This window comes from Sceloporus occidentalis, unplaced genomic scaffold (genome assembly GCF_023333645.1).
Source record: "Sceloporus occidentalis isolate IW3139 unplaced genomic scaffold, rSceOcc1.0.p SCAF_5, whole genome shotgun sequence".
Classification (NCBI taxonomy): domain Eukaryota; kingdom Metazoa; phylum Chordata; class Lepidosauria; order Squamata; family Phrynosomatidae; genus Sceloporus; species Sceloporus occidentalis.
In genome coordinates, this window is record NW_028316985.1 from 99,619,192 (window position 1) to 99,642,187 (window position 22,996).

At 41.0% G+C, this 22,996-nt stretch overlaps 1 protein-coding gene across 1 annotated transcript; it reads right to left on the bottom strand.

The window, feature by feature from the left end:
• Window positions 1-214: 214 nt before the first annotated feature.
• Window positions 215-22,946, bottom strand: LOC149312565 (BLOC-1-related complex subunit 5). Its single transcript, XM_089524873.1, has 4 exons — window positions 22,768-22,946; window positions 22,233-22,376; window positions 9,148-9,305; window positions 215-2,046 (listed from the first exon to the last, which is right to left on the bottom strand). Exons 1-4 carry the CDS (start codon window positions 22,823-22,825, stop codon window positions 1,816-1,818), a joined length of 591 nt encoding a protein of 196 aa, XP_089380999.1. The 5' UTR covers window positions 22,826-22,946; the 3' UTR covers window positions 215-1,815.
• Window positions 22,947-22,996: the final 50 nt, after the last annotated feature.

The window sequence follows — 22,996 nt, forward strand, 5'->3', positions numbered from 1 at the left end:
AATAGAGCAGTGTGTGTGGAACTGAGCTACTCCTCATCACCTCTATCTGGAGATCCTCATTCTGGGGCCTGCATAGCTCTGACAGTCTTCAAGTGGTTACTCATTTAACAGCCCTATAAAATAAGAAGCCAACTTTAAAAAGTCCACATGCACAAATGTTAAGGAGGGAGAGGTCACACAGAGCTCAAAAGGAAACTCTTCCCAACACACCACACAACATTATGGTAGGTGAGTTTAATATGCCTGTTTCTGCCTTTATAAGCACTCAGCTATAAACAAACAATGTGACGGTATGCATAGCTGAAAGGCAAGAAAACATAATTAACAGCTCGCTTGTTATAAACTGAAAGGTTTTCCAAGTACAAAGCACAATTTTGAATGTTCTTGAAAAACCAGGTAATAAACTGTCCATTCCAAAATTCTATGTTCAATCAAAAGAGTGATTATGTTAAGAAAACAGTGTCTTCTGGGGAACCTGCAACTCTTTTTCTGAAACATACCTATAATGGCAAACAAGACTCCCTGAAAGAAAACTTGTCTACCACTAGTTATCCTTTGCAATAGTGGAGAGCCAAGGAACCATGAATCTAGCTTGCCATTTAAAAGGGAGGCAAAGGTGAAACTCAGTTGGTTTGGCCTCTCCTCTGTGTGAATTGATAATATGGCCTACAACAGCAGTTTTAAAGCTTCCTGTATACAATGAACACTTTTCTCAGCATCTGTCTTGACAAAAAAAATACCTATCAATTGTTGAATCCCTGTGAATGGATTCTGGAGCACGTTCAGTGAGTGCAGCATGCCTGCTAGCTTTCTTAGGCCTAGCAGTCACCAAGTAACCCTACAGGGCAGCTAACAATTTACAGAAGCTTTACATTACAGGGAAGACTGATAATAGCAGTTAACACATTTGCAGGGTGCTTGCCTTGCCTGTTGTTACCACTCTTCCCATAGGGGAGCCATGAACAACAGTTGTTTTGCAATGTGCCCCAGAATCCTCTACAGAATTGTTGGGGAACTTTGCAATCCATTGTGAGCCAAAAGCTGTGGGGCCAGGGCCAAGCACCTGATATCAAGACATGGCCATGCTCCCTGGCACAACAGGCTCTAGGCTGCAGCACTGGTGTGAGTTTCCAGGGACCCATCTTTGTTCTCTCCTTGCCTTCTCATGTGAAGGAACGCAAGTGGGGAGGCAAAGCTGTGTGCAGATCCAAGCACCAACTGTTTGAGTGTTCTTGCAGTGTACATGAGGGGCACAGAACAACCACTAACCACTGTAGACTTTGTCTATTGAGCAGAATGCATGGAAGGCAAAGACTCCCACTGTTATCTCCATTCTGAGATAAATGCAGGGATTCCCCACATGACAGTGATCTACCCAACTGGAAGGGCCAGTAGTACGCATGGTGAGGAGGATCTCTTCTGTTACTTCTGAATAAGTCCATGGGCTGAAGCTTTTCCTGTCTACAACTTGAAACTGTAGGAGAAGCCAGCCAAGGTTCCTCTGCAACCGCACACATGTGGAAAGGTAGCCTGAGTGTACAAAGTTCAAAACCATCATATTAAAGCAGCATTTGTTGGTTCAGGGAAAAAAACCTGTTGCTAAGTAGATGCTTTAAAAATATGATCCAGACAGTGCTTTATTCCAAGTTGCTGTGTTTTAAATGGCAATCTCTGCAAGTCGTGCACTTCTTCCTAATCCCAAAGTGCCACCTCTCATCTAAATTCTCTGAATAGTGCAGAGCCATGTTCCTTGTCCCAGCCATGCTCCTTGTCAAGTATGGTCAGTAAAAAGAAAATAAAGGCTGCAACAGAATATTATAACTTGAGCTCTCTGTCCGGCTTCATACTAAAAGGCTCCAGTTGCTCGCTCTCTGGTAACATGCTGTTCAGCCTCTCCATCAAAGGAATGGTCAGGTCAATGCCCATCTGGATGCGACGGAGGATGGCAGACATCTCATTGACTTTCTGAATCTGCTCTGCATATTTGGCATATCTTTTCTGGCGCTCCTGCATTAAACTGTAAAGAGTTTCCACAGAAAGATCCATCTATTTACCAAAAAAAGGAGAGAGACAGAGACAACGATAATTGTGTTGAATTAAAGGTCACTTTTCAGAGGTAAAGGAAATACTTGCAGAGACACTCTAAGATTGTTCAACATCATGACCTGATTTACCAATTTTGCTTACTCTCTCCTGACCATATGCCTATTGCTCTTCCTCACTGAACACTTCACCTTCTTTGCTTTGACATGCTTCTTCATATCTCAGTTCTTTTTCATGAAGCATTTTACCTTAGCCCTATGACAGGTAACCCATTTTTAAGAAAGGAAGCTCAATGTATACTGAACTGGATTTGTTCTCGAGGCATCCTTGAATCCATTTCAGTCCCAGTCCCTCTTCTTGCCTACTGTTGTTCATAATGAGAAGGCGGCTCTGATCAAGAGCAATAAGAGCTTTCCACCCATTGTAAATAGCAGGCAAGAGAAAGGACACAAGAATAGTAGAACTGTAATTGTTTTAAGCAAGGCCACTAGGACTGGAATAAATCTCATTGATTCAATGGGTCCCAACTGGAGAAAATTCATCGAGTCACTGGGATTTATATAAATATTAACTCATCATTCAAGCAGTTGATTGAGTGAACTATCCAACCTCTGGAGGGTCACATGTTCCCCATCCCTTTAGGGAATTCCTCAAACTCTACACCCTGCTTCTGACAAAAGCCTGTGAGAAAATCTGTCTCATAGAGCAGCAGCACTAATAAAATACATGAAAGGAAGCAAGAGCTGTTTTCTTGGTGCAAGCCTATTCAACATCAATGCAGTATAGTGTCTAAACCAAGAGAAGAAATAATGCCACTCTATTCTGCTTTTGTCAGATCTCACCTGGAATACTGTGTGCAGTTCTGGGCACCACAATTCAAGAGAGATACTGACAAACTGGAGTGTGTCCAGAGGAAGGAAAACAAAATGATAAAAGGTCTGGAAACCATGTCCTATTAGGAGCATCCTAGGGAGCTGGGCATGTTTACCCTGCATAAGAGGAGGTTAAGAGGTGACATGATAGCCATGCTTAATTTTTGAAAGGATGTCATATTGTTTTCCGCTGCTCTGGAAACTAGGACATGGAGTAAAGGATTCAAACTATAGGAAAAAGATTCTACCTAAACATTATAGGACACCAAAACATTAAGAGCTGTTTGACAGTGGAATATACTACCTCAGAATATGGTGGAGTCTCCTTCTTCAAAGTTTTTAAAAAGGCTAGATCTAGGAGAGTTCTGACTATGTATTCCTGCATGGCAAGGGATTGGACAGGATGACCCTTAGGGTCTTTTCCAGCTCTAGGATTCTACTGATGTAAATGGTCTGCTCATGAGAGCAGGAAACTCAGATAAAATTACACAAGCAATTTGCTGTGTTCCAGTTCACTGAAAGACAGTATGCTGTGATGCTGCTCTTTCCATGTTGAATTCCGCATGAGAGTGGCTCATTTCCGTAAGCAGAATTTAGTGGGGCAATTCAGCCCAGCATCTGAAGCATCTCTGCTACACAGTCCCTCTTCTGCACACACAGTCCAAAGGGGTGAGTGAATATACACCTTACCTGTGTAAGAAAATATACATTCCTTCATCCTGCAAAGAAAATATACTTCTTCCTAGGGTGTATTCTATATATTCCACTTCTAAAGTGGAAACGGAAACTCATTTTGGCTCATTCGCCATTACATCTTTCAAATTCTTAAATTAAAAACTATCACTTGGCTATGTAGCCTGAGCCTGGTTTGTGTCATGCTGCAGCTGAAGCCCTCACTTTTGCCTGTTCTTTTTTTTTGTGGGTTCTTCCCTTTTCACACATGGAAAAGAAAAAGAAACAAAAGCAGATCAAGACATTCTACTGGGTACGGGAACAATTTAAGCCTTATGCAGAAGTTTCCATTTAAAAGTAAATAAATCATGCTTAACAAGCTTTGTGTGTTGGGGTTAGCCATAAAAAATGCAGCATAAAAATCAGACCACCAACAAGTCAACTTTTGCATGGAATAGAAGCAAATGGAAGGCAATTATTTCAGCACTGATATCCCATGTAATGAGAGACAAGGCTGCAGAATGGCAGGCAACTGGAATTTCATTAAATGAAGCAATATAAGGACACTAGGAACCTGAATGAACAACCTCTCCAGAGTACGGAAACGGACAGAGCCTACAACCATTGATTACTTCTTTATCTTTAATCTACCCAATCATCTACCCTGGATAGATTATCAAAAGCTAAATGAATAAAATATAGTGCAACAAAATGCAGTAGTTTTTAAAAAGTACAAAGGGACAGGGACCTAAATGAGCTAAACCTTTTTAAAGCACTAAATCAGGGGCCGGGGGGGGAGGGGCTTCACTGGCCCTTAGGAAACCTTGGAGGACTGCAACCCCCCTCCCAAATCCCTCACAATTTTTTTTTTAAACTGAATGCATTTTACCATGTTTTTGCCTTCCTTACATCTGTTTTAGGACCAGGAGAGACCCTCCCCCCCAAAAAGAACTAGAAGTGACTTCACAGCTCTCTTGGGCCTAAAGGGTCAAAGACTTGGCAAAATTGTCACCCATATCCCCTAGAGAGAGTTGAGGGCATTCGGGGAGAAAAGATTAACCCTTAGAGTTCACGGAGGCCACAAAACAGCCCTAAAGGCTGCATAAGGTCCACAGGATGCACTTTGCCCATCCCTACTCTAAATGATCTAAAAGCTCAAATGGCTGGAGAAAAGGAGAATCTTAACCAGCTACCAGGCAAAGACAGCAGCAAGAGCCTCAAAACCTCATTGCGGAACCTTATAAACCAGGTATCATAACTAAAGAGGCACAACATAGGGACATGGAATGTAAGAAGCATGAATCAGGGGAAGCTGGTGAGGACACATATACTGATTATTTTAACTGTTTTAAATGTTTTTATTGTAAAGTTTTAAAATGTTTGTATCTTGCAAGCTGCCTCAGATCTCTTTCTGGGAGAAAGGCACAATAAAAATGAAATAAATAAACGTTGCTACAGATCATACTCAAGAGATCGGGCAAAAGCTGTAGCAGGTTTTGAGCTCCCTTCTCCCCTTATCTTCATACTGTTTTTGCAGGCAAGTAAAGGCTGAATGAAGAGCACTGGATATACATTTAAGTGACTGCAGACATTCCAGGTACTTGTGACTAGCTCCCACCCAATTCTACAAGGATAGCAGGACTGACCACAAAACAGCCTCACCTCATAAGCTGTTGGTCTTCTATGCCCAGTCAGGGAGAGGGTGACTGTTAAGATACAGTCACAGCATTGACTGTTCTCTTCAGAAGGTAGCATCTGAACTTAATTTGCCTGACAATGAGAAACATGCCAGGCCAACCAACCAATAGTGCATGAGTCAGGGGAAACAACAAGTCTTCACACTACTGTCAAAGAGCCAGAGTCAATTGCAAAGGCTGTTTTCCTACAGCCCCAATAGGTTGGACATTATACCATGCATGCAAAGGCAAGAGGGCAACAAAGCATTCTCCAATCTCTGAATGACTCCTGCAATAATTTAGTGAAGAGTCATGTTTGTTTTTATTATTAGACAGCCCTTGTCCATTGCAATGTACAATGGGAACTAGAAGCCTAATGCAGTATCATCATAGCCTCTCTGCAACTGTACTAAGTTGCAGTGTAGCCCACTGACTGTATACTGTCCCTCTTCTCCAACCTTTGCACTCCTAACAAGCTGAGGGCCTCATCAAACCATTTGCTTTTGAAGCATCTTCAGCATTCGCTTCCTATATAAAATAATGAAATTATGTGTTAGCAACTGCTTTGCCCTTTTCTTTGTCTATTCCAACTGTGTCTCCCTTATTGGAAATTCTAAAATCCAAATATATTCCAAAATCTTTTTTGAGCACCAACATGTCAGGGCAGCAGCAGAAGCGGGGAGGGAGATGGCATGGCTGCATTTGCAGCCAAATTTGCAGAAGAAGCAGCCATGGTTGCGTCTGCTGCTACTCCTCCGTCACCATCTCTCAGGCAAACTGAGGTCTAGAGCAGGATGCAGCAGCTTTGGTGAACAGCTTCAGCCACACGCCAGAACAACAGCCTCCTCTCTTCTCCCCACCGCTTCCACCATCAGAGCCCCGATCTCATTCAGCCAATGTCAACAGTAGTGGTGGCAATACTGCTCTTTCCTGCCCTCTCTCCCTGCGAGTACATCTGGCCACCCAGCAGCAGCAGAAGGAGTGAGCAGCTCTGGGGAGTCCCCCATAGTTGTTGCCACTACTTCTGGCTCCCCAAAGGAAAAATGAGCAAATATCTGGAGAAGAAGGCGGTCATCTTCTACAAGCAGCGGCTCATGGTTGCTGTTGTGTCCAAGGCAGATGAATGTGCAATAGCAGCCATGATGCCAAGGAAAGGGAGAGAGTGGCAGCAACTTTACTACCAAATCCCCCCAACAGCCACTGTCATCACCACCTCCTCCTCTTCTTCCTCCTTAATCACTGGGAAGCAATAAAGTGACTCCTCCAAGTGTTGACTGAAACCAAATCCCAAGAGGGTTTAAGTCTGGCTTGTCTCCTCCTACCCCCACCCCACTCACTCATTCTCTGTAGAGAAATTTGGAACGTGGAACTGGGGCCCCCAGAGAGAGTGAGGTAGGGGGTATCTACAAAGCATAGTGACTGGTATGTTGCGAAAGCTGCCACTGGTGGAGCAAGAGGAGAAAGTAATGATGCCAAACAAACACAGATTGTCCACATAGGTAGCTGAGACAGTGACACCTTTGCTTTCTGGTTGTTGTTTTTTAAAAATAATAATATTTATTATAGATTATAGATACATTAAAATGAAAAGAAGGGAGAAAAGAAAAAGAAAGAAAAAACACACAAAACAAAACATTAAAATATGTTTTATGTCTTTTCTGGTAGTTTTACCATCAGAACCTTTGTTTTATGCTCAAAATTATTTAAAATATTGAATAAAATTACCTTCAGACTATGTGTATAAGGTGTGTATGACATATAAATGAATTTTATGTTTAGATTTGAGTCCAATCTCCAAGACATCTCATTACGTATATGCAAATATGCCAAAATCCCAAATATCTCTGGTCTCAAAGCATTTTGGCTAAGGGAGAGTCAACCTGTATAAGCAAGAGCATCCAGCACCAGTAAGCAAGAGAGACCAATTAGATTTCTAAGCTTAATACTATTTCATCAAGTTGAATATTAAAGAAGTGGCTGGACATAAGTAATCTGAATAACCAACACCTGCAGATAGATTTGCACCTTATGTAATTAGCTGGCTTCAAGCTTGTTTGATGAGCCCCAAAAGCATGCTTTTTCCAATATTGTTTTCATCACATCTGAAATTCAGCACATCATGAAGTAACTGCAGTCACTCAATAAATGCTGTGAATCATATTTACTTCCCAGATAGCTATATGGAAGCTTTACTCACACTATGAATCAGGGATGAGATCTATGAAAAGCAAGGACAAATTAAGCAATCATGCAACAAAATTAGTATACTGATATTTATGGGGAATTTTTGGAGAGCGTGAGAGAGAGAGAGAGAGAGAGAATGGATACAGGACACATTCCACTAACCACAGACACATATAGCAATACACACACCCTTCTCCCCCTCCATAGTTAAACATTTAAAACATATGCTGAATTACTCATAAATATAACAATCTAGACTATAACAATATTCACAGGGAGTGGCTTTCCTCCGCATATGTACTCTTAGACAATATTAATGCTGATTAAATTCATCTGCAACATCTAAAGGCTACTGTATATACTCATGTATAAGTCTAGAAATTTAGGTTAAAAAATTGACCCAAAAACCTGAGTCGACTTATCCATGGGTCAATGTAAGTACTGTACTTTAAATCACACACACACACATCCCCTGGTGAAAGGCAAGAGTCTAATGTGCCCTGGAAGCACTGGCCCCCTTCTACTCTCTCATCCATCCAGCCTTTAGCTTTGAGCACAAATACTTATCCTGGCAGGAAATTTTGTAAGTTCTTTGGCATTGTTTTCCTTTGCTTTGTCCTTTACATCCTTCATTGCATGCCCCTACGTTTTACACTCAACTTATCCACGGGTCATATCAAAATTCATAATTTTGGCCCCAAAACCTGTCCTTGATTTATTCATGAAATGGACTTATACTCAAGTATATACGAAATATATAACAGAGAAATACATTCAAAAACCTCTACCTAAACAAGCATGTGAAGCACAGAAACCAAGTGAGGACAGTAGAGGACTGCAGTGGAGAAAATAAAAATAAACCTATGCCGCACCTATCTATACCAAGTATTAGCCTCTGGGTATGCAGGTTCTGGTTACCGATTAGAACAGATAAGAGGGGTTTTCTATGGACAATGTAGGCATGAGGAGCTCTGGGGACATGGGACAGAGGGAAGGTAGCAGAAGTGTCTGGGGAGCCCAGGAAGGAAGAGGAGGAGGAGGAGTATGTGCACAGCGGCCTTGACCTCGCGAGTAATCAAAACCGCAAGTGTCAAAGTCACAAATGTCAAGGGAGGACTCAATTCTTTCTTTGAAGAAAACCTATAATAGTACTGGCAACAGTTGCCCAAATATGAATGATTAACCTATTGAACTGGAGATAGTTCACAATAATTTCATAATTATCTATCTATGATGTGTTTCTAACAGTATAACCAAATCAGTGGTTTTTTTAATATAACTGTAAAACTAATTTGAAAAGTTGTTATCCTAAAAATGAAACCTTCATCTGGCTGTAAATATTAAGATTACATCAGTAATTCTGAGTTGTGTAAAATATGTGTTAGGTTATGGGGGGGGGTAATAACATGATTAAATTGAGGCTTTCTGAGTACTGATTTAAATCAAATCCACCCTAGATTTGCAAGAAAAAATTAAATAAAAAAATCAATTTATAATTATTTTCAGAATAAACACTACATTTTATTCCTAAAGCATAAAAGTCATTTTCACATTCTAAATGGTGCTAATACTGCCAGTATTGAGGGATGCTTTACTGGGGGCTTATTTAGGAGCAGACTTCTTTAGACTTGTTTCCATTTTCCCAAAAATGTTAATTTGTCCTGATTCTTTCCCCCGCCTTTCCATAGTTACATCCATACCTCTTTGATCCGCTTGACTAATGCATTTTGGTCAAAGGCAACTGCTTCTGCACACTGATGAAGATGTTCTTGGTAACGGAGGCAGAGCTGTAGAACGTGCTGAGAATCTAGCTTCTCCAGTTTAATATTGGAAGGAGATGTCTGCCCACTGAGAAGACCTAGAAGATAGAGCAACCAAACAAGAAAACAAAAATTAACATAATGACTGCCTACAGAACCAGCAGAGGATGAAAAGGGTCAAAAAACAAAACAGACTGAATAGTTACTGAAGTCAAAATTCCAAATGAAATCTGTTAGATTGTCCTAATGCAGACATAGAGGCAATTCCATGAGCAGCACAAAGCCTTCTGATCAGTATAAAAATAGAAGATATACATTTGCAAATCACAGAATCATAGAGTTGGAAGAGACCACAAGGGCCATCCAATCCAACTCCCTGCCATGCAGGAACTCTCAATCAAAGTATCCCCGACAGATGTCCATCCAGCCTCTGCTTAAAGACATTCAAGGAAGGAGACTCCACTACACTTTGAGGGAGTGTGTTCCACTGTCAAACAGCCCTTACTGTCAGGAAGTTCCTCCTAATGTTGAGGTGGAATCTCTTTTCCTGTAGCCTGCATCCATTGTTCCATATTCTAGTCTCTGGAGCAGCAGAAAACAAGTCAGCTCCCTCCTCAATATGGCATCCCTTCAAATATTTAAACAGGGCTATCATATCTTAACCTATTCTTCTCCAGGCTAAACATCCCCAGCTCCCTAAGTCGTTCCTCATAGGGCATGGTTTCCAGATATTTCACCATTTTAGTCACCCTCCTTTGGACACACTCCAGTTTCTCAACATCCTTTTTGAATTATGGTGCCCAGAACTGGACACAATATTCCAATTGGGTTCTTACCAAAGCAGAATAGCGTGAACACTGTTACTTCCCTTCTAGATTCTAGGCACTACACTTCTATTGATGCAGCCTAAAATCACATTGGTTTGTTAGCTGCCGCATCACACTGTTGACTAGTGTTCCATTTGTGGTCTACTTGGACTCCCAGATCCATTTCACACAGTTTCATTCAGCCAGGTGTCCCCCATACTATATCTGTGCATTTCATTTTTCCTCCCTAAGTGCAGTACCTTACCTTTCTCCGTGTTAAATTTCATTTTGTTAGCTTTGGCCTAGCTTTCCAGTCTATTCAGGTCATTCTGAATTTTGATCCTGTCCTCTGGGGTATTAGGCACTCCACCTAATTTGGTGTCATCTGCAAATTTGATAATTATGCCCCCAATTCTGTCATCCAGGATGAAAAGGAGCCATTGTTTGTTGTATATTGAGTGATATAGTGCCAGGACAGTTGTGGGGGCTGTCACCAACATGGTTCACCAACCATATTGCACACTTTTCCTTGAATCTTCAATTCCATAACTTTGAGATATACAAAAATACACACAGGGCCATGCCCTAGTCAACTGCTCTAAAAATCCTGCTTTCTACTTTGCTAGGCAATGAAAGAACAAATGATGGAATTACTGCCTTTCCCAGCAGTAACTGGGGCTAAGAGAACACGGGAGGGCAAGTTCATACCAATCTGGTCATTTTCCAATAAGCATACTCAGGTCTATACACACCTACTCATTTTTAAAAGCCCTCAATAGCTGAAAAGAATAGCTTTATTCCAGGCATGGCTTTAATAGTTTAAATATTATTAATTTTTTTCGTATCTCCAACCACTGAGAGGAAGCCTATGGGGTGCATCTGGTGACTAGAGGTTCCCCATGCATCAGGTAGAGTTAACTGCTCTGTTTGGACCAAGAAATCAGTCCTTGTTTGGGCACAGAAAAGTACCTGAGAGATACACAAGAGAATTAGACCTAGAAAGGTACCAGCACTTAAAATCTAGTTCAGTTTTTAAATTAATAAGTGCCTTTAGACATATTAAACTTATATTTAGGTTTTAGTGTTTCTTGTTAGCAGAAGCTGGTGAGGGAGAAGAAGTACAACCTATTACTATTTTCATCATTCTTATATATTTGCACTTCCACGTGTTCAGTACAACTGCTATGCATTATTTAGCTGTAATACTTACAAAATGCCATATGTTGCTGTACAATAACCAAGCCAACATTATTCTTCCTCCCCTAAAACACACACATTATGGGTGGTGGGTTGAGCCTAAAAGAGAGTAGCTTAACAAAACCCATCTAGGAACTTTGTGACACTGCTGCATATCCTGGACATACAGTAGCTAGATCAAATACATGTTTCTCCCATTTCTATATCAATTTACTTTTTAAAAAAGCATGAATGCAGTCATACACTTTGTTCATGCACTTTCCCTTTATGCTCTCACATTTTAATGCACCCTTTGATCAGAGGGGTGCAGAGAAAAATCTAGAAAAGTGTAAAAAAAACCTAAACAATAATTGTACTCCAGTTCAAATATTAGTTCAGGAAGTATGATATGACCTAAATCAGCTCATAAAAAATGTAAACAAATATATTTCACCCCAGCGCATTGCAACCTTTGTGCTAAACCCACTCATCAGGGAGAAAGGTGGCAGGCAAATGAAACAAATAAACAAACAAGCTCAGTATATCCTTAAACCTCCTATCATCACAAAAACATGATAAGTCTGAAGGAGACATGAAGTATGCAATATAAGGAGGAGAGAGTAGTAAATTGCAGAAAATATTTTTGTATGTTGTTAATTGCAATCACAAACCAAAAGGTGTATTGTCTGTGTGGGTGTGAGGTCGACTTGTACACGAGTATATACGGTAAGTTGAAAGATAAAATCTAGGAGAAAAGTATCTGAAGGGAAACCTATAAGCGTTTAGATAGCAAATCAAGAGCACTACAAGTTTGAGGGGAGAAAAAAAACTTACTTCCATGTCACTAGACAACTAATTTAGCAGATGAGTTCAGAACAAAAAGGAGCATTAGACTACAGTCTAGCGTTCCTAATAGCAGGAGCTCTATAACTACATTCAGCATAATAAAATTACAGAGATCTTTTCTGGACTTCATGCTCAAAGGGCCAAGATCTAGGATGCTACCAAATGTATGAGGATATTTTGGGACTGCACTGCCTTGGCATCCACTCCAGAATCATAGAGTTAGAAGGCTGCAGGCCCAACCTCCTGCTCAGTGTAGGAAACCCAGTTAGAACATCCCCAGCAAGTATTTGCCCAGCCTCTTTTGAAGACATCCAGAGAAGGAGGTCTTCAGTAAGAGACTGGATAGCACTCATTCAGCCCTAAAGGCAGGCAAGCTCTTAAACAGGAGTCACGAGGGGAGATCCTTCTAATCAGAGGTGGCACTAATGTGTGGGTATCTAAGGTGGCACCACTTTAATGACAGTGCATATGTACAGTGTGTGCGCGTGCACGCGCGCACACGCACACACACACACACTCTTGATAAAAAATAAGCCTGCTTTCCGATCTGAGGCATCTATACCTCAGGTGGCTTCCCTCAGGACTCACCAAAAATTGGGCAGAATGAAAGGCTGTGTAATAAGCAGTCACAGCTATCCTGGCTACCTCTGTTGGGAGCTGGCAATCCAACTTTTCATTTTCCATTTAGTCAGAAACCAGCAGTAAAGGGGTATATTTTTGCTTGCTAAGAATTTGCAGCACATGCCTTACTTCTAAATAATCTAATCTTCCTTAGTATAAGGTGGGTTTTTATACAGTATGTGTTTGCATTTTACTGTGCTGCTATTTGTAGGACTTCTGAGTAGTTGTGAAGAACCGTAGAATAGAGCCAGAAGGGATCACAAGGGCCACCTAATCCAACCCTGTCATGAAGGGAACAACTAATGCACGGCAGTGTTGGACTAGATAGCCCTTGCAGCCCCTTCTGACTCTGTGATTCACAGCAGGGTGACTGAGGTGTGGATGCTCATGTAAAGCAGGGATTTAGGATGCTGTATAATGTTTGCTGGTGGAGCAGAAAAATTTGAACCCCATGGAATGTTTTCTGGTGGTGTTCTATGGATTAGAGACACCAGTGATCACTCTGATTTGCAGTGTTCAGATTAATGTGAACTTGTTTACATTGGTTCTCTTTTCTGTACAAAACACTGCTGTGATACCAGACCTGTGTATGCACAAAGAAAGGTGCATTTATAGTGTATGTGGTTTGACTCCCTCTTGTCCCTCTTTTTCCTTCTTTTTGTTAGTGTGGGCTGGAACCAAACCCAATCTCTCCATTGTTGCAATCAGGATTTCTGCAAAGTCTTTTTTTTTCCCCTGCTTACAAGTTGCCTTTGCTTTGCCATGAAACTTTGGCTTACTTCCATCTTCAATAATGGAGGAATTGTTGCTGTGACTGTGGACAAATTGCTTCTGTTCAGTGTTGCAACAAGTCAAACAGGCCCTTTTTCAGGGTATCCAATACCACACAGATGTCTCTTCCCTCTTCTGAAGGAGAGCATCTTACAAAATATCCCAGATCTGAAGAAGTCATATGTGTGCACACAGTTTTCTTTCCCCCACCCAAACCTATGAAGAGCCTCACTGTGAGCTATGACACAACTGGGAACCACTGAGGCAGAGGAACCGTTCTGCCTTACAACTCCACTTTTCAGCCCAAGCTACCCACATAATGATGCATAATTACAAAATCTCCTTTCCCACAATTGCAACAGAAGCAAAGTGGAACCCAATAATCAAGGGAATTTTAAACCAAATGTTTGTCAAAATAAGAAAGTCTTGGCTTCATCTAATAGCAGCAATCACCCTTCTGCTTATAAGGTGCACCTGTGGAAGGTGAAGAAGTCTTTCATCAATGTCTTATCTCATAAATAAGTGACCAAAGTACACAATAAGGAGGTCTTTGAGAATGGCTTACTCCCAGGGTCAAATTGGGGCTGAAGCCACTCAAGGCTAGATTTAAATATCAGTTCACCAGCTGCCAACAATCAAAATGTAATCCTTAATTGGTATAAAACACAAGCAAGAATCAAGTTGGTTTAATAATTTTGCTACAAAAGAGGCTTAATCAACAGCCAGTCCCAGGATATACACTCTCTTGCTGGATAAATACCAAAAAGAATTATGCAACATCAGACAGGCAGCTCTGTGCAACATTTATGCTGTAGTGTAGGAGGACAACCAAAAGCATCCTTAAATTCTGTCTATTTATGTTCTCAAATAAAACAAAAACTGTATTTATATTCATATATATGGACAGAAATGATATTTACAACCACGTCTTCTAAGCTCCTCCTAGGTTCTTTTCTTCCCCTTCCCCATTTTTGCCATGCTTCTCATGTTGTGCTGTTTGTGTGTGAGGGGGAGAACCCTGCTCTTGCCAAGGGTGACCTCAGCTCATTCTTATTTGGTGATATGCAGGAGAATTTTGCTGAAACATTTGCAAAGCTTGAAAGCCCCAGAGTTATTATCTGTATTTGCTCCTGATTCTCTTTGTTTTGCATGTTCTGTTGCTCTCATTGAATAAAACACCAAAACTGAAATTTGTTTGTTTGTTTTGTTTAAAGAAATGACACCTTTCAGACAACTGCACCAACCTTCAGGAAAGCCTTCTATCATCTTCTCACCAGATACAAGTCTCTTTTTCTCACACAAGAGCCATGTAACAGATAGTTTAAGAAAAGAAAATCACTGTGCAAAACTAATATTTAAAATAAACAACTAAACACATCTTTCCTGCACAACCGTGTTCTTTATACAGCTAGAACAATACCAAGCAAGTCATTAAAGTAAGTATTAGTGTTATCATACGGTCAAAAGAAGAAAAAACAAAGTAAATTGCAACGTTCATGCGTTTTAGGGCTACAGACATCGGGGGAAAATTGACCTCAAACATAAAAACAAGAAAGGGAAAACTTCATACCTACAACAACATCCGTAGCACATTCTTATATCTATTTAGTAGCTTAAATGCAAGCCAACTCCTTTGAGGCTATACCACCTTCAGCTGCTAACATATGACTGAATGCTCTGATGTACAAAAATAATTCTACACTGGAGAATCGCTCAACTTTGTTTTATGTATTTGTTGTTCAGGGCTTTTCAAGTCATTTCTGACTTCTGGTGATCCTATGGTGAAACTATCATAGGGTTTTCTTGGCAAGCATCTTTCAGAGGGGATTATATCTTTGCCTTCCTCTGAGGCTGAGAGAATGTGACTTGCCCAAAATACCCAATGGGTTTCCATGGCTGAGCAGGAAATGAATCTTGGTCTCCAGACTCCCAGTACAACACTTATACCAATTTACCACTCTTTGTGACTCTTTGTACAAGAATTTAATTATTTTTTCATATAAAGGATTGTGTGTCTATGTCCCCTACACATCAACAATCTTAAACAGTACAAACATAATGTTGTTGTTCTGTGCTCTCAAATCAACTCCGATTTACAGCAACGGGATCCTAGAGTTTTCTTGAGAAGATTTCTTCAGAGGAGGTTTACCACTGCCTTTCTCTAAGGCTACAACACTGTGACTTGCACAATGTCACCCACTGAATTGCCACGGCTGAGTGGAGATTGAAAGTCTGATCTGCCAGTTGCCTAGTCCAATACTCAAATCACTACACTATGATAGTCATAACAGACATGATACAGGTGTAACATTTCAGACAGATGTACAATAGATGACCAAGCCCAAGTAAAACAAAGGTTTGTGTATTCTTGTCTCTCACAGCTAATAATGGTACCCATCTACATATACACAGTGCTTGCTGGATATCACTAGTAGACTCAGACAAATTCTTTGTGCAGGTAGATTTTAACCATGTTTATTTTTATTTGATTGAAACATATTTTAAAAAGTACTTGCAGTGGAATTACTCACATTCTTTACTGGAGCATAGAAACAGGATCATGAGAGGGGTGTGTATGTGCACAACCTCAGGGGTTTAATTACCACCACAGAAATGCACATAAAAAGGTTTTATGTGCATTTTTGTGGTGCTACCTCTGTTATTTGTACCTTTTTATTACTGCAAAAACTGTCAGTGTTTGTGGATTTTGGAACTTGTTGTATTTTGTTGAATGGCCAACACAATTATCCCTGAATATGTTACCTGCAACAGGAAGTGATACCACCTAGTTTCTTGAATTACATTGCTCCCTTTTTTGCCCCAAGAGTTCCTCACTGTCTTGTATATCCCAATTAGAACCTGACCACTAGAGAACCTCTTTTGAGTTCAGAGCTTGGTTCCTTGCTACACAGTCTTTCTGCCAGTTCCCTATACTCACATCTTTGAAGGTCTGCAGCAGCTGCACCATCTGCAAGGGTTGCTGGCTCCAAGTGAGCTGGGACTTGTGCTCACTGAGTTTTCAGTATGACACTGTCCCTACCCTAGCTGGATCATGAGATTGCCGTTATGTGCTTCAAGTAGACTCCAACATATGGTGATTCTTATCATATGGTTTCCTTGGCAAGATTTATTTGAATTTGGGAAGGGGGGTGGTATTTTCAAGCTGTGAATGGTTGACTCATGGATAAAATAATACTGTACATGGATATGGAGGGCCAATTGTACCATTAAATCTTTATTCCCTGTACATAAAGTACTTGTACAGACTTCATTCTACATTTTCTCTAGTAGTAAAAGATTTTTATACGTTATCAATTTTATCATTTAGGTTCTTTTTTCTTCCACAGAAAGCCTCCTGTGGTGAAGTCCACACGGGGCATCTTTGAACAAATTTTTGCCATATATTTATTCCATATTCTTAACAAAGGTTTTAACATGATTATTAAAATCTGCATTTGCCTTGATTTTGTCATACTCAAGAAACTCATGCCAACCAAATCTTAAATTAAAACCTTCCAACTGTTACGGTTTCTTGTTTAGTAACATCATCCAGTCTTTTAACCAAATTAAACAGGCAGAAAAATACAATTTCAAATTCAGCAATTCCAAGCTGCCTCTAAGGCCCAAAACAGACAGGCAGGAAAGTGTGACTTCCAGCAGCTCTGGGGAAATGGCATTTAGACAGCGCATGCCCCCACAGTGGGCAGCTGGAAGCCCACTGTCCAGCCAGGAAAAGCTGACCACAAAAGGAGAGGAGAAAGTCTGCTCTTTGTCAGTCTTCCATTCAGGACTGCAGCAGTGGCTCAGATTGGGACTGGGACTGTGCGGTCACCATGGTCCTGCACCGACTGGAGCGGGAGCAGCCTCTGGCCACTCCTTTTGCCCTGTCTGCATGACTGCTTCAGTTTCTCATCTCGTAAAATTTTGAATCTGACTCTTAGCTTTTTACCTTGCCAGATAAACTGTGCAATATCCTTCTGGGTACTGTTTGAAACATAAATAACATTTTTGGTAACATTCATCTTTATCACTGATATTCTACCCAATAATGACTTCAGTTTTGGCGATTTCATCAACTTCTGTTTATCTTCATTCAAAGCATTAACATAATGGTTAGTACTTGAAACATTTACCCCCAAATATTTAACTTTTTTGTTCAATTTTTAAAAAACCCTTTCTGTCTTTTGGCACCACCATTACTGTTTTGCCTTTATTTATTTTAAATCAAAGAATAATGTTAGGAGCTGTAGTTCTATGACATCTGAAGAACTGCATATTCCCCACACCCATTTGAATAAGCTCTTATGTGCTTATAACACTAGTTAGTTGTTTCCAGTTGTTCCATTTGAAAACGTATTCTCCTATACTCAGAAAGGTAGCAGAATGGCAATACTGTACACTCTTTCGCACCATCTCTGCATTTGTGCTTTAGTGGTGTTACTTAACATATTTATTTCCTTGCACTTGAAATATGACAGCTGTAATTGCACAATTACATAACAACACCATTTTGGAACCATTCCACACCCAAATCGGGAAGATGATCACACAGAAACCCATGCTACTTCCAACATTTTTCCTACACTTTTTGCTGTAAAGCAATATTTGCTTGGTTTTGCTTTTGTACATTGCAGTACACTTTAAACCTTTCCTGAACTGTGTGATTTCTCTAGAAATTAATCTATAGTAGGATTACATCAGACTTAGGCTACTGTGCTACTCTACTTAATTTTTAAAAAAAAAATTATGTAGAAAAATTACATGTTGGAGAATGGAGAACAGTGGTTCTCTAGGGGACTCTTGGTAATGCCACTGCCCTCCCAGCCCAACCACTGGAGGCATTGTAGAGTTTCCCTGACGTGGTTTACTGGGGAATCTCCTGGGAAGGAACAATGCAACCATACCCACACTGCAGTCACTGCCAATTTAGCAATGAAACGAACGAGGCATTCACACTCAAAGTGGTTACTAAACCACAGATCATTAACAGATCATCTCAAGGTGTAGAAGAATTGGTTTCAAAACCACCCAACCACCCAACACTCTGCACTCAGAGCCACAACATTGTTTGATAAGCTTCAGGCAAAGACAGGATTTGTTCGGTGCAATTGAGGTGTCATGTAATATACCCCTTCAACTTGTTTTAAACTCCTGTCCTCAATGCCAAAGCGCAGAATATATAACAAGAAGGACTGTACCAAGTCAAACCACCGGATCCGCTTCGGTTAATAAGAGCATGACAAATGGCAGTTTCCCTTAAAGGTCCCAAGGAAAATCTGACAGCAGAATGAATCCAGGACCTTTCACTGACAATGAGCCACAGACTCAGAAGCCACAATTCCTCCTTCATTCCAACTCCATTTTAAAAAGGAGCCTGAAAACAAGTTTGTAACATTTTAGGAACTTTATTATCCCTGGGGTAGTTCTTGCTGCTTTTGATCCAACTGCTAGCTCTCTGGATCTTTATCTAGTCTTTTAGAGTTTCCTTTTACCTCTCTGGACACTAACACTTTGAATGCTAACTGCTTAAAATTATATTACAGAGTGCCAATAAAACAGAAAGTAGTGTCATCTATTGGAAATATATTTTTCCAAAACACTGCACTATAACTAGCAAATGAAATGGCATATGTTTTACAAGTTATGTATCTATAGTACTGCAATATGTATTAAAAAGTCATGTAAGATTACAGTATTTTACAGAACTTGGAGACACTGCTGTTTTGAAATACAGCTCCTAATTCCCCCAGCCACCATGACCCCACATGCTAGCACAGCCAGGCATGAAGGCCCTCTCCCAGAGGAAAATTCTGTAGTCAGAGGTCCAAAACACACTGCAGAATTAATCCAGTTTTTATTGTGGCACCAGAGCAAACATGTGATTTGGCAAATCAAATTGTGATTTGGCAAACAGGCTGGATAATGAAATCAAGGAGCCCAGTGACCCATGTTTACTGCATAATATTCAGGTTTTCTACTTCAGGACATCATGTTGTTTGGCAAATGTTTGTGTTCAAAACGAAGTGTTAAAATAAAAATCATATGTGTCACTTTTTATTCAAATGTTAGTTACCTTTGCTAAAGACTGGGAAAGGATGTGATATAAAGTTTAACAGTGATAATTGCCTTACTTGAAATTTAAAACAAGCCTGACAAGGAAGCTACAATTGTGGAGTAAGCAAACAGAGTAAATTTCCTGGCTCCGAAAATACTAGTCACCTTTCAGATGAAAGTAGTAAAGGTGACATGCACAAAATACAAAACAACAAACAGTTATAAGCCAACAGATCAGCCAATCCATGTCATGTAAATAGTAAGTCAAAACCCTTAAAATGAAAAAAGAAAAGAACACAATACTCTATATTTAGAAACCTCCTCTGTAAGCTCTTCCAGATGATATCTGTATTATTTCCTTAAAGCCGTTCAATGTTCTTCCAGTCACGCTTAACATACACAACCTATGTTCAATCTATAAATAAATTATAAATCATCTATAAATAAACAAACTTAACTTATATTTCAGTTGTTCCAGCTACTAGTAATTGAATGTAACATACACAAGAAGCCCCCGCATATATTTTACTGTTTCAAATTAAAAAACCTGAATATGCCTTACTTGTAGTCTTTTATATTGACCACTAGATGTCAATCTATATTAACAGAATTCAAAGACATAGCCATGTCAGTCTGGAAAATCAGTCTGCAAAGGGATCTTGTAGCACTTTTGAGACTAACTGAAAGACAGAAGGTAGTAGCATAAGATTTCATAGACTTGAGCCTACTTGCTCAGATGCATGTGGTGGAGAGACTTCCTATATGGAAGTCTATGGGCTGGTGCAGACCGGCAGAAAAAGAACCTGCAAAAAGTGGGTTCTTTTTGTGGTGCGATACTGATACCGCAGTGTGCCAATGACGCACTCACAACGCCAGTATCGTGCTGTGACGTGTGGACGCTAAGCGTCCATCATGTCAAAATGGTGGCGCTCATCTGTGCAGGACACCGCCATTTTGACGTATAGAATACCTGCTAGGTTTGCGAGGCGTCTGTAAGCGACGCCCCGAGGCAGCCCTAGCACGCCATCAAGACGTGCGTCGAGGCCCGTCTGTACCGGGCCTATAATGACACTTACTGCTCTTATAATGACTTCAATAAGTACTTTTCACAACACATTATGGAATTTAAACGTATGGTCCAGAGACTAGTGCCAGTCTGCTAGCCATCAGCTCCTGGTCCACAGTGAGTTTTCAAGGATGAAAGAAAAACTCATAGCCAATAGCACAAATTTGGTACCCGTCCATGGCACACTGGGAAAACAAACAGCACATCAAAAATTTGGAGAAATATTGTTCCAGGTCACTGGTTGTCAATATCTGATTCTTTGTCAATATTCAAGATGGTTTAGAGTTCAGCTTTCAGAATCTCCAATCACTGACCATGCTGGCTGGGGCTTCTGGGAACTGAAGCCCAAAACAACTGGATACCACAAACTGAGAACCCCCAGGGAGCTGGGGATGTTTAGCCTGGAGAAGAGAAGGTTAAGAGGTGATATGATAGCCCTGTTTAAATATTTGGAAGGATGTCATATTGAGGAGGGAGCAAGCTTGTTTTCTGCTGCTCCAGAGACTAGAATATGGAACAATGGATGCAAGCTACAGGAAAAGAGATTCCACCTCAACATTAGGAGGAACTTCCTGACAGTAAGGGCTATTTGACAGTGGAACAAACTCCCTCAGAGTGTAGTGGAGTCTCCTTCCTTGGAGGTCTTTAAGCAGAAGATGGATGGCCATCTGTTGGGGATGCTTTGATTGAGAGTTCCTGCATGGCAGGGGGTTGGACTGGATGGCCCTTGCGGTATCTTCCAACTCTATGATTCTATGATTCTAATGCTCTACTGAAACCATGGATTACCTACTGCTACTACTCTGGTCCTGCAATATGCAAGAATAGTACCACACAGGAGTTTATACATGATTGCATGTGCTCCATAAGATAGAGCACCTTTGAGTTTGTGCACATGTGAATGATGACACCGCAGTTAAAACACCATTGCTTTCTAAGAACTAACAAGTTCTTCTGTAACGATCACCCTTGGTAGAAAAGAATGATTCAACATTGGCCTGTTACAGACTGCCAAAATAAAGCTGCTTCGGGTCTCTTTGGAGGTATGCTATTTAAATGATGCATGGGTCCTAAGAGTCCGGAAGCTGCACCAAAGCTGCACTCCAGTGCTTACAAATGGCGTGTGGCTTTGGCGCAACCTCTGGACTCTTAGGACCCAGGCATCATTTAAATAGCATACCTCCAAAGAGACCCAAAGCAGCTTTATTTTGGCAGTCTGTAACAGGCCATAATTAGTGATATAAATATAGATCTGAATGCTGTTCATTGGACAAAGTGCAAGACACAAGACACTTTTAGCATCATCAAACCCATTTCATCTAGTTCTACTATTTACTGGAAGTACACCAATTCAGTAGTGTACAAAAGACTGATGGTGAAGGCATGAGATCATCAAGGGGCTGTTCGACAGTGGAACACACTCCCTCGGAGTGTAGTGGAGTCTCCTTCCTTGGAGGTCTTTAAGCAGAGGCTGGGTGGCCATCTGTCAGGGATGCTTTGATTTGGATTTCCTGCATGGACTGGATGGCCTTTGTGGTCTCTTCCAACTCTACGATTCTATGAACTGTGACAATTATGAAATACCCAGAAAGAAGTGTGTGGAAGGGGATAGTCTTATCAGATATGTGTGTGTGTGTGTATATATATATATATATATTGTATGTGAGCTTTGAGAAATAGCTTACCTTTCAGGAGGGGCTGGAAAGTTGGTATTTCCTGCAACTTGATGACATCTGGGTCGTTGCTGACATTTCGAGATGACTGGGTCCCTTGTGCTACAACCACAATGTCATCCATTTTAGCCCGTTGCTTGGCTGGCGAAGGGGACGCTGAGGGGGAAATTGGGATACATAAGACAAGGAAGTAATATGAATCGACGTAATACCCATGTAATTAAGCCATTGTTAAACATGTTCGGTTCTTGTCCTTGATTCTATGATATTATATATGAAATAACCCGGTTTGAGAGCGCTTTAACTCTTTCTGTGGCTCAAGTGCTATGGAATTCTGGGAGTTGGAGTCCCACAACAAACTCCAACTCCCAGAATTCCATAGCACTTGAGTCACAGAAAGAGAATTAAAACGGCGCCAAACCGGGTTATTCCTCCAGTGTAGATGCAGCCTCTCCCTCTGGGTTGCTCTGTTTTTATGGGCAACCCTTTCAAAGCGTGGCCCTTTGCTTCCTTGCCCCTCAACGGGAGGAGCCCTCTCCCTTCGCACCTGAAGCATTGGGCTCCTGAGGCCGGTTCTCGGCGTCCGCGCTCTGCTCGGCTCCCATGGCCAGCGGCGGGGCTCGGCACACAGAGGCCGCTGCTCCTGCTGCTCCTTCTCAGGCCGCCTCCAAACCCAGCGCGCCCCTCCGCCCTCCAGCCGCCATCTGGGCTCTCTGGGTCACACACTTCCGGTCCCCCAGTTTCGCTTCCGGGTCAGGAGAGGAAAACACGCCGCC